Below are 14,573 nucleotides of genomic sequence, written 5' to 3' on the forward strand. Positions count from 1 at the left end.
TAATTTTGATAACCAGTGTATATGGTGCAGCACGAGTTCTGTAACAAAATTGGTCTTAGGGCTTCAAAAGCAAGTCAGCAGCAAGACGCGTTAGAAGCGTACTTGTTCATACTTAACGTATTATTTAAGCTATTTTTACAGTTTAAATATTTTTGAACTCAGAATTGAAATATCTACAAGTGCATGTAAGAAATATATCTATATAAGAATAAAATGAATTTAAATATTTATAGAAATTTGCAACAATTAATATTTATTTACCTACCACAGAAATGTAATCTTATAAACATGTCTGTCCGGTCATGTACTTACAGAAAAATACTTGTGTGTATTCAGAAATATTCATGAGCATTCACTGATCCATCTATATAATGTAAAAGAGATGACAGACCTCCTGAGGAACAGGATAGCTTATTTGAATACGGGAAAGCATACTAGTCTTATTTGCTGAGGGGAAATGAGGACTTTCTAAAGAAAACTGGATCAAATTCATGTTTCAGATGTAAATACTGTGAAAACCTATCATGCAACCAGCGTTCGCATGGGTTCGAACTTGAGTGATACTACTAGTATTCAGTAGTCTTAATCATTCAGCCTGTGAAAGTCTCATAAAACCTCCAAAGTATAGGTGGAAAGAACTGAGCACCTTTGTCGCCTCATCCGAATTTCAGCCCTCTGTTTTAGTGAAATTCTTAGTAACATGTTTCGTCTGATATTATTTCTTTATGCCTCTTGTTTTCATAAAGAGACAAATTAGTCCTTAACAATTTAGAATCAGCCATAATTTAAGTTTTAGAAGCTAGAAGTCATTTCTGGCCAATCATCCAAGATATAGGTTTTAATGTGGTTTTGCATGCGATTCTCATGGACTATCTTATAAGACCTACAAAAAGCTTCCGAAATCTGTATTTATCTATCTTAAACTGCTCAGGTAGTTGAACTGCATAAACATCACATGTGATTGTGTGACACAGCAAGTCGCTTTTCAAAAAGTAGAACGAATCAGTCTAGGAATTACACGTATCCTAATTACCTCTTTGCCTGCTCCCTTTTTCTCATTGACCTATGTTCATCGCCTTTGCTTTCCTTTTCATAGTGGTGCAGTTTCCGAGATGAGATGTCTACTCCAAATCCTTTTGACATCCTCACCGTCCCTCTCTGTCTTCTGACATCTCGCGAAGACGGTACTACTCACGTATAAGAATTATTTGAAAAATAAATGAATTTTATTCATTGTAAATTCCCGAATTATTTAATTTACTATATTCTGTATGGTTGCTAAGGCAGACTCCACAGATACACTACCTATCAATTCTTGCAGAACTGGACAGGCTGACTGCCAGTACATTGTGCATTTCGATGTCCGACGAAAAATGCTTTCCTTCTGGAACATCTATGTGTTTGGCTCACTACTGTCTTCAACCTGTACAGACTGGTATTATATATCTGCTATCGATTTTACCTGCCTTCTAATGGACTCACAGATAATATCAACTGAAAACGCTTAAGATAGCACTTATCTGCATCATTCGTTCTAACCGATGATTTTAATGACTCTTTGAGGAAGTAAGGATAAGAACTTAAATATATAAACAGAGCTACTAAGTATGTCACTGCGTATGCCTCCATAATGATAGATAGCAAACCCATATCTACAAACTTAAAAGGCTACTTCACAGCACTGATCTGGTTATATGTACGCCATAACATCTATCATTTTATACATTTAGAATCTAGAGTGATTCATTCCCAATATTTGTGTCTTTTAAAGGAATATGAATGTTGGACATATTTAGAGTTCCAAGGTTTCTTTAAGAGTGAGAGATTTAAACTTGTTTCCCTCTCTAGCTTTTCTTACGAATAAAAAAGTAAGGTGTGTAAAAATAGATGATACTGTGAAGGCCGTTACTGATCTGTTGTCCAGGCGTTCAGAAACCACAAATCTGTATTCCTACGTCATCAGACAGACTTCCTAGATACATATCTGAAATCATAACAGAACCCTATGAAGAGAACTTTAGTTAAGACATATAAGGGAAACCCTAGTCTCAGAATATTAGCAATTCCATTCTGAAGCATTCGTTGACTAAGTCTTTTATTAGTTTCCCTTCTTACTCTTTGTAATAGAGGTTGTAGCAGGGCATTTAATGTTTGGCATAGAGAAATCCAAAAAACAAAACTTGGAAAAGTCAGAATTTCAATAATGTTCCGTTATATATTAAAAAATGCTTTTTACTATACTTGCCCATCAGCAGCCGAGAGGTAAACTCAGTGAACACTGATAGTTCGGCCCGTGGTTCGAATCTCGAATGGGCTGGCTGCATGGGTGTTTTCTTGATTTTCCCCATGTGTAACGTATATACGTGGCAGTTTCTTTTAAAGAGTCCTCCAAGAAGGCATCCCTCCCTTTAGTCAGATAGCCCTTGAATGTTTAGCTGCAATCAAACAAAACGAACGAAATCGCCAGAATTTTGCCCTAACGAATCACCTACGCAAACTTCTGGGGGAGGATGGCATACTGCAGCCTTGATCATTATTTAGAAGAAAATGATAATAGCTTTCCTAATCACAATGGTTTTCTAGAAAAGGAGATCAATACTGAAAATGTACTTCTGTTCAGAGCTATATTTTCTGCTTTTTTTAAGAGGAATCACTTGATGTCAATATTTTTGTGACAAAGAAAAAAGTGTATGAATTAGAGTTCTCTAAAATCTCTTCATTGTTGTTTGCAGAGACCTTCCAATTTTTAAACAAAAATTTCTCAAAGAACTGGTTGTTTCTCATAAAAACTGGTACTTTGTTGTTTTAAGTCATTAACTCTTTCCAAAATTTTTGGAGTGTTATGTTATGTAGGTTATTAAATTATCTGCAGTATCTGAAACCTTTTGGCTGACTGCCAATAACCATCAATATTTTTGATGGGCACTGCTGTTCTTTAGTTTAGTTTTAAAATCTGTTCAGTCCTTTTTTCACTGTCTTACACCAGTAAACTAGGTAGGCGTTCATCTCCACTGGCTGCCAATTCATAGGCCAGTAGTGATCTTCATGGGTACAAGTATTCTTGGATTTAATTTTAAAAAGTATCTAAATTTACTGCAATATCACATATCAGGGATCTTTAACTTGTAGGTCTCTGGCGATGAACAACATTGGCAGGCATCCATGTTCTTCAATATAATTTTAATTAAAAATGCTATTTAAATTTAGTGCACTACTCTGTACTAGTGAATCTGTTTGTTAACAAGTGACAACCAAGCTTTAACTTTTTTTGGATCGAATGTTATAAATTATGTAGAGGCTACCTTTCTCGTGGAAACAGCCTCACATTAACTGAAGATTTGGAACATCTATTCACAGACTACGTGGTTTGCTTCTAGCAGTCACTGCACCTAAGGTACAAAAAGTTCTCTTTGATTTCAAAATTTTTTAGAAATCTGATCGTCCAGTGCTTAGTAACTACCATTCTTGGTACAAAATGCATCCATTCTGCACTCCTGCCTTCGGATCTCACGTCGAAAAGGTAACACAACTATTATTATGCCTGAATAGAGGATCTAGAAATATCCCTCTGCACATATGAAACTTTTGAATTATTTCAGAATTTTATTAAAGATAACAGTCATGTTCTTAACTGTAGCATTTTTATGAATACAGACAAGAATATAATAATTATATCTATACAAATGTTTCTAGGTTCCCTAATCACATCTGTTTGGCTGTTATGTATAATACAACACTACTTTAAATACCTTATATAGCATTGAACCTATGGTAACGTTTTTAAAAAGTACAAAATCTTTTTTATAGATATATTAAGTTTGTGATGAAGCCACGGTTAATTTTTATACTCCATAAACACAACAACGTGGTTTAACACAGTAAAATGTAAATTTTTTTTGTAGTTTTTTCAACAGTTTACAACAATTTTATTTATATGTAGTAGTATTTTAAAACTGTACTTGGACGTATTCTTGTCTTTACTTACCAGTTTAGAAAATCTGGAAAATGTTTGGTATATACTTGATACTGTATAATGCATTTAATTTGCACCAACAAAACCAATTCTTATTTTTGTTTCGCTCATACCTTGCAAAGTTCATAGGATATGTTTCATGTTTTGCAGGTGTAATCTTTGGCATGAAAATACAGTTATATCTTGAACAGATCACTTCCACATACACAAATGATATACCATAACACAAAATATTCTGGTGAAATCCTATCTGAAATGATCTAAATTTTTGTGTCATGTTTCTCAGTATAAATCATACACACCAATACAGAACAGTATCTCGTATCTAAAAAATATTTTTTGGTTCCTTACGTATATCATTACAGTATTCATTTATGAAACCTCTCATTTTCTAAAAATGCAGGTTTTATTCCATATACTTTTGACGTTTTCAATCTGTAATAGTGCTCAACTAGACCCAATATTTAAAATTGCTTGTTGTAGGCTTTTTACACCCCTATTCAGCATACCACAATATTAGTTGCTGTTATAATCAGTCACATTTATTTATGCTGTGAGAGAAAAACAGCACAGTTCAACATTGATGAAATAATTAACACTTAATTCCAAGAACCATTCCTACTATATTATGATACAAATTTAAGAGATTTATGAATGTGTTAGAATTGTAAAGTTTTCCGTTTAATGAAAACATTAGGAAATGTGACTTCAAATGGTTGCTACAGAATATTACAAGTTTGAATTTAACTGCACACTTTTGCCCAATTCATGCACTATAGAACCTCATTATTTTGGTTTAGTAGATTAATAATTAGATATCAGATTAGCATTAAGTTTTATTTTCTCAGTCATAGAGCATCCAAGAATAGAAATGATAATTAATTTAACACTTCAAAATATACTCATGTGCATGAAAATAACTGTAACTGATGCAAAATGGGAGAAAACATGGTCTTTGTAAAAGCAGTGTTTGTTCTTTAGTTATGAATGTTTAAATCAAATCTGGATTTTATGTATATGCTATTATTATTAAATTTAAATGAAATACATGTATATGCTTAGAGCAAATATTCACTTATTTTTAATGTGTCAAACAATTTATGGATATTAAGAGTTCTGCAGAAAATTCAACTCTTTGAAACCATCCATGCAAATGGGAAACAAAGAAATTTCAGCAAGTACTTCTGTAATGACAGGAAATAATAATAGGCATTATCTAACTATTAAGTAACGATAAGACTTATTCTAGAATTAAAATTATTTAATTTCCTGAATGCTTTAATATAAGTCTGGCTACACTCTTCTGTGTGAAAGACCACAAGCCCTTTGCCTGACACACAAACTTTTAAGCCTCCTTATTTTGCAATAAATAGTTAAAAATTAAAAAATGGGCTGTACCTTTAGCACTCATTTTTCATAATTATTATAAGACCAGTATATTCATCTTTTTGATTAGCAGCAAGTTCACTCCTATTTCTTTGTTTTTGAATGTTGAAAAATTAAAACATCTAATTATTGGTAGCTCTTTTGATATTGGAATGTGTGAAAGTTTAATTTGTATACAGCTTTACATACTGAAACTTAACAAATATGCAAGTACTCTTATTAACCAGGGAAAAAAAAAAAAAAAAAAAAAGTGTCCACATTTTTAAGTGACTATAGTGTTTTTTAATCTTAATCAATGAAAATCAATTGATATCATGGATGATGAAATAAAGAATGAAAATATATTTTATTTAAGAAGAAATTGCGATAATGTATTAGTCAATGTCTTGTAAGAAACACTACTTATATTATGCTTCATAGATATGACTAATTCCTAATATATGGAGTAATTTTCAGTAAAAAATAATTCAACAATGGATAATTTTTTCCCCAGACTTTATTCAGAATACATAATAATTATTTTACAAAGTTTTTATTCATCTTTTATTTCTGAAAATAAAGACATATCAGATAAAATTCCTTGAATAGAGTATAAATATTATTATTCAACCATATTACTCAAAAATTTATGAGTTTCAGTTTCAGAAAATTCTCCTGGCAGAGCTTGCTCTTGACTTTTAAATACATACCAGATTCCTGCCAATCGTTTACTGAAAAATAAAGAAGACTAAATTCAATTGTGAAACAGCCAAGATCACTGAAAACAATGCACTATTCATTTTGCAAACATAAGCCTGAAATATTAAAAATGATCAGATTGAGATCAGATATGAGATTATTTATGAACAGAAAAATTTGCAGTACTTGCATACTATCCCATTGGCCATGAAAATTGTTGCAGAACCACTAATCATTCCTGAGGAAATCCTTCACAGTCAATGGGATGAAGTGTTAAGTACAAATTCTCTGATTCCTCTTTAAAAATAAGAGAAAATTTTGGCATGTAGGTCCGGGAGAATGCATTGTTAACATAAAATGAACTATTCTCTATTATCCACAATTGGGGGTATCACCCTGGCCAAAAGGGTTCATTGTTGCCTACTTTAACAATTTTCTCTTATACTACCAAGTTACATACAAACATAAGCATTTTTATTTGTTTATTGGCCATATAACATCATTACAAAATAAAGCAAACTAAAAAAAAAAGTGTTTTTATAGAAACTGTATGGCAACAGATGAATTGCAAAATATTTGTCCATTATGCTTTATATTTTTCAAGCATCACCAAAGGAATGGAATGCTGTCCTGAAAAACATTTCTTAATTTAAATTTCTTTAAATATATCAATCACTTAAAATTATATGCTTGTATATCAATTTCCGGAATTCAGTTATATTAACTGGCGTATTTAAACTTTGATTTTTAATCCTCTGATAAGCGTAGTAGCATACTAAAACACCACAGCTCATATTATCAGTTTGCAAAATATGTGAAGGACAAATTATTTTCCATTTAGTGCTAGTAGCAAATATTTTAGCTAAAACCTCACACCATGTATGAATTAAAATTTGACACTCTTGCCCACATGATTTATTTTGTGGATCATAAAATTCAAAAACCATATCTGGAATATTTACTATTATTAATATCCAATGACAATTTAAATTTGCAGGGATAAAAAATAATTTCGCTGATTTCAATCTTGTTAGTAATGGATCTTTAATACAAAAATTTGGTTTAGGAATTTGTAAATTAGACTTAACAAAGGCAAAATCTTCATAACTGTTTAATATTTTAAATAAAAAAGAATCAATTATAGTATTATAGAGCCATCCTTTTCGAAAACATGAAGATACAGATTTAAACAAGTGTTCTTCTTCATTACTTATAAAAGGATCTATAGATTTTAACATATATGGTGTAATTTCAATATCATGTATTTTTAAACATGATTTGGTCAAATCTTTATTCATTCTAACATTTACTGAAAAGTTTTGCTCTGCTGATGATAAATTTATCTTTTCCTGTGTACAAGGTAGAACATTCTCAGTTAAAATATTATAAATAAATTTTCTAAATTGAAGGGTATCTAAAGGAAGATTTAAGGCTAATTTATTTACATGTTGAAATGCATAATAACAGATGAAGACCCCACAACTGCTTTCATCATTTTGTAAAGCATGCGGTGGACACTGAATATCCCATGAACCGTTAATTTGTAACTCACTGTTAATTACATTAGACCATTTATTAGTTATGTATTTTGGATTGCATGAATTTATTAATGAGTCATATAAATAAAAGGTATTTTTCTTTAAATCTGCTATGATCAGAACTCAATGAGAATCAATGCAAGCAGGAATCAATAAATATTTGAAAGATTTCAAAGAAACAGGAAAAATATTTCCAAGTGATAATGCATCAAATAAGATAAGCTGGGTAATCGAGGAATCAGCAAAAGTATATTGATCATCACTTTCTAAAATTTTGTATAAAAATGCATTTATGATTACATCAAATAACCACCCCCTAACAAAATCTGCACAAACTGATTTTATAAAAAATTCTTCACTTTTACTGATATAAGAATCTAAAGACTTTAAAGCAATACGATTGATACTATAGCAGCCAATTTGTAAAATTCTTTCAGAAATATCTTCGCTAGACTTTAATGGAAGGGAAAATGATTTATTTTGATCAAAACTGGTTAAATCACATAGACATTTATCACTGTCATTTAAATCAAATGCTACGGCTTTAAATTTAATTTTCTTTTCCACACATTCATTTATTTCTGGGTCATCTACATTATCATTAAAATCTTGATTCTTATTCTGCTGACATTTCTGTAATTTTCTCTTTTTAGAAGTTTTAAACAATTGTGGGTTAAGTTTTTGATTTGGTGCAACTGGACATGATGCACTTGAAACTGCTCTTGAATTTTCATTCGAGTTTAAAATTCCTCTACATTCTGAAACTAATGAATTTAATGTTGTATGAACACACTTTAACATGACATTTTGGACTTTTGGTTGTCTTATTAATTGCAGTAATTCTTCTACAAGCTTTTCACATGCATTTACTCTCTGTTCAATACTTTGTGGATTGTAATGATTAACAGAATACACATTTATTGATTTCATACTTTCATTGCATTTCTGATTCGATTCAAGATTAATCCCTGAGGGATTAAACACACAATCATTTTGTCTATTAAGGAATGAATGCACTTTATGTATATGTTTGCACAGCAATTTATCTAAGCAATTGCAGTGATACAAGTGACTACACAATGAGACACATGATACTTTAGGGCATCTATAAAAGCAAAAATCCTGACACGGACAAATTTCAAAAAGACGCTGCACAGTATATATTTTATTTTTTGTCTGAGAACAAACAGTCCAAGAAGTATCAGAGCATTTATTTACATCACTGTCCCTAATTTTTAGTCCTCTCTGATGCCTACTTAAACAAGAAATGGAATTTCTGGGAGATACATTAGTGTATAATTTATAGGTATGATTTAAATATTTATCTTTCTCAATTGTCAGAAGTGTAGAAATTAAAATATCTAATCGTCTATTATGTCTCCGCTTAAAATAAACAGTTTTCAACTGATTGTGAAAAGATTCACAGTACATGTTAGTATCAGTAAATGCATGTGGAAAGTTCCGATAACACAAAGCCCATTCCTCTAATCTATTTTTATAATTTTCAGAAAAATATTCAATAAAATCTCTACTTTTCCTAGAATAGTCATTCAAAAACTTACTTATTTGATCATGAAAAGTGATCTGGTTTCTTTCATGTAATATTTTTGTTAATTCTCCTAGCATTTTTTGTCGCACTTCCTTATCTACCACTTTAGAATTTAGTTGCCGGAACCAACTTTGGCGTACGTGCCACGAACATAAAAGATGCTTAACATCTTGACCAAAAACCTTTGAAAATGCAGGATATGTAACTTTGTCATCATCTGTCATTACACAGTTTACATATAAATTTGGTACACGACACTTTAAACTATTAAATAAACAATAAAGAGTGTCAGCATCTAGAAAATTAGTAATAAAATGAGCAACTGGATAGCCACAACCAAATTCATCAGGTACTATAAGATTAAGAAGGTAAAAATCATACTGGTTAGTCTTATGTGTAGAATCGATACATAAAATCTCTGTACAACCTTTTATCATCATTTCTTTCTGTTCACGCATCTGAAGACCAAGAGCAAACGATACTTTATGATTTGGATGATTATCTAGATCAGTTGGACCGTACAAAGTTGAATTATTCTGAGGCTTATATAATAACACAGGATTGTATGCTTCACATTTTAAAGTTTCAATGATTGAATTAACAGAAACTGCATCACTACTTGGACGCAATGAATTGTTTAAATATCTAGAATAAGCAGAAATAGTTTTACGGGAGACAAAGCTTTCCTTTACAGGGAAATTATTTCTATTCTCGCGATTTCCTGATCCATCTTGTAAGATATCCCTTATTTTTTGTGGAGGCACAGATAAACGTAAATTTGCTTTTATCAAACACCGTGTACTTTGTTTCAATGGCTGATATTTACAATTTTCAAACTTTTGCTCATGATTATGTTTAGGAAAGTAAAAAACAGAGATTTTATTCATTTCTTCACAATCCCATATTCTGACCGGACAACATACACTTTTTGAAATTGTACCTTTTTCATTTTTCCGACTAGTTTTTTTTTTCAAAATCAGAATAACCTTGCGTGGTAAACTGACAACAATAATAATGATAAGTTTTAGAATTTTTCGTTACTTTAGAAAACTTTCTGAATGAAGTAAATGTCGAGGTTCCTTCCAGTTCTAGCCAATCTTGAAAATAACTCATTGTTTCAAATGAATATTCTTTTAAGTTATTTAAATTATGTTCATCTGCTAAATGCTTATTAAAATTTAAAACATATGTAAAAGACTTATGGCAATCAGGTATGAAGCATACATACAATTTATTAACTTCTGTGCAAAATTTCTTATGTTTAAAAAATGATAATTTGCAAGGATAACATTTATTACAATTTAGACATTTCCGAGGGTAAACAGATGAAAAATTTTGTTTTAAATCAGGTACTTGTTTATTTGAACATTTTTTTTTTTTTTTTTTTTTTGTGGTTATAAAATGAATTCTTCGATTTATAAGTTTTCAAGCATATTTCACATTTACGAAGATAAGCCATTTCTATTTTATCACTAATACATTCTTTGGTTTCTAATTTTTTAGCACTCAATACATTATCAATGTTTATAAGAATATTACTCTGAGGAGAAGTTATTGAAAGTTTAAAATTTTCAGTTTCAAGTTTTTCTTTGCAATTTTTTTTATGATTATTAAAAGAATTTTTAGTTTTATAGTTTTTTTTTTACAAATATCACATTTTCTAGGATAAAGCGATGGTGCATTACAGTCAATTTCGGACCCTCCTCCAGTCAGAATAGGACACATAGACTTATTTTTCCTCACTTGACAATTAATTTCACTGCTTTCTACATGATCTTTTAGTAAACAAAATTTATTAAAGTGAAAGAAACTTAGGCCTGAACTACAAGAAGTGCTTTTTCTGGTCATAGAAATGTTCTTTTGCTGCAAAACATAACTAGAGGCAAAGTCAGAGTAAAAATCATCTTTTGTTGTACACAATTTAGGTTGTGAAATATCAAAATTTGTTGAATCATTTTTTAAACTCCCTTTGCCACTAACAGAAGCACAATACAATGGATAACAATCACTGAAAGAAACAGCACTTGCCTGCTGTACACTACAACCAGCAGCAGTGACTGCATTCTTTAGTGATGATCCCATGTAGGCCATTACACTTCTTAGGCATAAAACAGCTGAAGCAGCATTCTTCAGATGCAAACTGCCAATAACAGTCAAATCCCTCCTTGGACACAAACCATCACCAAAAGCACGAATTGGTTTCTTCTGAAAACTAGCAATTGGGACAGTAGTGTTTGTAGAAGAATTAACAGTGGAACTAGCACTACTCCTCAGAAAACGGCCAGAACCATGGACTGCAACACGCCTGGAGGAGTCAACATCAGCAAGGATATCATTTCTATGACAGGGGCTGGGAGTGACGTTATTCCTTGAATGCAAACCAGAAGCAGCATTCTTCGGATGACAGCCAGTACCACAGACACCAACAAGTCTAGAATGACAGCCAACAGCGGGAATGACAACGTTCTCAGGACTTAGGCATGGGGTAGCAACATTCCTTGGACGCAAATCAGAACCAGAACGAGGGACGGCAGCATTCCTTGGACGTGAACTAAAACCATTGACATACTTAAAATGAGAGCCAACACTACATATGGCAACATTTCTAGGATAACATCTAGGTTTAGTCCCATTCCTTACATGCAAACCAGAACCAGTTCTATGGACAGAAGCGTTCCTTGGGCGAGATCCACTACCATGGCCAGCAATGCAAAGAGACCGAGAGCTAGCATCTGGGTTGGCAATGTTTTTCGGATGTGAGCCAGGGGTGGTATCATTTTGCAGATGCAAACTAAAACCATCTGTTTGGTTAACAGCATTCTTTGAATGAGAGTCACCACCATGGACAACACATTTAAAACGAGATCCGGCACCAGAAATAGCAACCCTCTTCAGCCGAGAGCCAGAAGCAACTTTAGCAGCATTTCTCAAATCAGAATTAGCCTTCTTAGTAGCATCTACAGCACAACCATGCTTTAAAACAGTTGAATAGAGAGGATAAGAAGGGCTTGCAGAAACAAAAGAATCACTCAGAGGTGGAAAATCCAATGTAGTAAATAAAACACAAGGCAATACAAAAGGACTTACCTTTGTAGAAACTGGCTTTGAAGTCAAAACAATCTTGATATTATCCAGGAAAACTGCCGCAAGTTTCTTGTTCCCCAGATGGTTTAGATGTAATCCATCCCTAGCCAATAACTTAGCTCCAAAATGATGAGACGACCTGCAAATAAAAAACGCTTCTCGATTTTGGCAGTACTTTTCAAGTTGAGAATTAATTTCTACAATCTTTCTATTCATTACCTGTAAACGGTTCAAAGCTGCTACTCGCTGATTTAAAGTTGGGTTGATCTTTACATTATGGTAACTTTACGTTTTTTTGGCGAAAATTTGGCGACCAACTCTCCTACAGCAACCCTCTATTTTTTTTTCCCACCGCCATTTTGTCTTCATGAAGTAAAGACGTTTCTTTTCTTTTTATCTACTGAACACTTCTTCCAACAATCTACTAGCCGAATTACACTTATGCTAGAAATTTTATCTAACAAAACTGCTTAATCATGACAAATATTTATTGCAAAATTGGGAAAAAGTGCACAATACCATACTCCTTACGCGTTTTTCAAAATAACACATACACATAAACCATGTACACGCCGACTTATTTTTACTTAAAAAAACATTCCAGAATTGCACAAAAATGGCATTGCTCACACTCTTCAGTATATCCAAGTACACTGCTTTTTTCTCATAAATTAGAAAAATTTCATGAAAATACATGACAATTTTCTCAATCTTTAAACCCGGTAAAAAGAACATATATGAAATTACCTGATCGCAAAAAAGTATTTACCCTTTCCAAATATGAACATTTCCACATATAAAATAAATAAAATATCCAAAAACCTCTAAATCATCTATTACATTATACACGTCACCTACGAATTCATACCGCAAGCATTACAAATACTTAGTATCAAAAATTTAAATTATTTCCATGCACGTTTACTTCAACTTAAACGTGTACCAAATTCCTACAAACATAAAATTCACAAAATAACTATCATTTAATTAAAATATCACTAAACCATGTACACGTCCACTTATTTTTACTTAAAAAAACATCCCAGAATTGCACAAAAATGGCATTGCGCACACTCTTCACTATATCCATGTACACTGCTTTTTTCTCATAAATTAGAAAAATTTCATGAAAATACATGACAATTTTCTCAATCTTTAAACCCGGTAAAAAGAACATATATGAAATTACCTGATCGCGAAAAAGTATTTACCCTTTCCAAATATGAACATTTCCACATATAAAATAAATAAAATATCCAAAAACTTTTACCTCTAAATCATCTATTACATTATACACATCACCAACGAATTCATACCGCAACCATTACAAATACTTAGTGTCAGATATTTTAATTATTTCCATGCACGTTTACTTCAACTAAAACGTATACCAAATTCCTAAAAACATAAAATTCACAAAATAACTATCATTTAATTAAAATATAATTAAATTCAAAAACACTACTTAAAATATAAATGAGCACATACATTAAATTAATACATACATAAATACCCATTTCGAATTCACTTTAGTTACGGCCATGGGATCCAAAAATTCACGAACACTGTTTCACACAACACAGAATAAAGCCAAATACAAAACTTCCAGATTTTTTCCCGATTTCCCCCCTTTTCCGATTAAAGAACCGTAATTCGTCCATTAATATCACATGACATATCCCATGATCTCTCATTTCCCTCACACAAAATAATGCGTAATCGGAACTGAGTACTGCTCACATTATTACCAAAGTCCCAGGTAGTAACCTTTATCGCCTCCAAAATGTCGCCAAACTACCAGTTACCATATTGTAAAGATCAACCTAAAGTTGTGAAAAAATCTTCACCACGTGGTAGGATATCTGAAATGATAACATTGATATTTGGGTTCAAACGTTTAATATCCTTAAAGAGGCAATCGTACTTTTTAAGAATATCTTCAACACTGTCATTCGAATTGTTGGTACCAACATGTACCAAAATCAAATGGCATCGATTGTCCAAAAAGGATATCTTACGTCTTAACCTTTCTATCGTTGCACCAGGAAAAGAATGTAAATCTACTTCATAATTCAGAAGATTCGCCGGTAAATGTGACAGTAGTTTTCGGATAACCGGCTCTTGGCGACCTCGCTACGGCGGCCGGTGGTGGCGATTTCCGCCAAACCCGGCTACCCACCCCGACAACTTTCTGCTGACGTTTAGGTTACTGTAGAATCCGGAGTATCGGGAGGGATTTAGGGAAAACTTCTGTGTGCTCATATTGAAGGTCACGTGACCATTTTTCTTCGCTTCTGCTACGTAGTTAGAAGTTGAGAAGTTTGTCTCCTACTTGATCGGAGCGTAGGTAAATAAATAATAGTGT

At 32.2% G+C, this 14,573-nt stretch overlaps 1 protein-coding gene across 1 annotated transcript; it reads right to left on the bottom strand.

Annotated features, from left to right (window-relative positions):
* Nucleotides 1–5,838: 5,838 nt before the first annotated feature.
* LOC118205936 (uncharacterized) lies at nucleotides 5,839–13,365 on the bottom strand. Its single transcript, XM_085811125.1, has 2 exons — nucleotides 12,212–13,365; nucleotides 5,839–6,086 (listed from the first exon to the last, which is right to left on the bottom strand). Exons 1-2 carry the CDS (start codon nucleotides 12,422–12,424, stop codon nucleotides 5,961–5,963), a joined length of 339 nt encoding a protein of 112 aa, XP_085667251.1. The 5' UTR covers nucleotides 12,425–13,365; the 3' UTR covers nucleotides 5,839–5,960.
* Between the last annotated feature and the right edge of the window lie 1,208 nt (nucleotides 13,366–14,573).

Source organism: Stegodyphus dumicola, chromosome 2 (assembly GCF_044657685.1).
Source record: "Stegodyphus dumicola isolate Sdum_Otavi_A_Nest chromosome 2, ASM4465768v1".
Lineage (NCBI taxonomy): Eukaryota > Metazoa > Arthropoda > Arachnida > Araneae > Eresidae > Stegodyphus > Stegodyphus dumicola.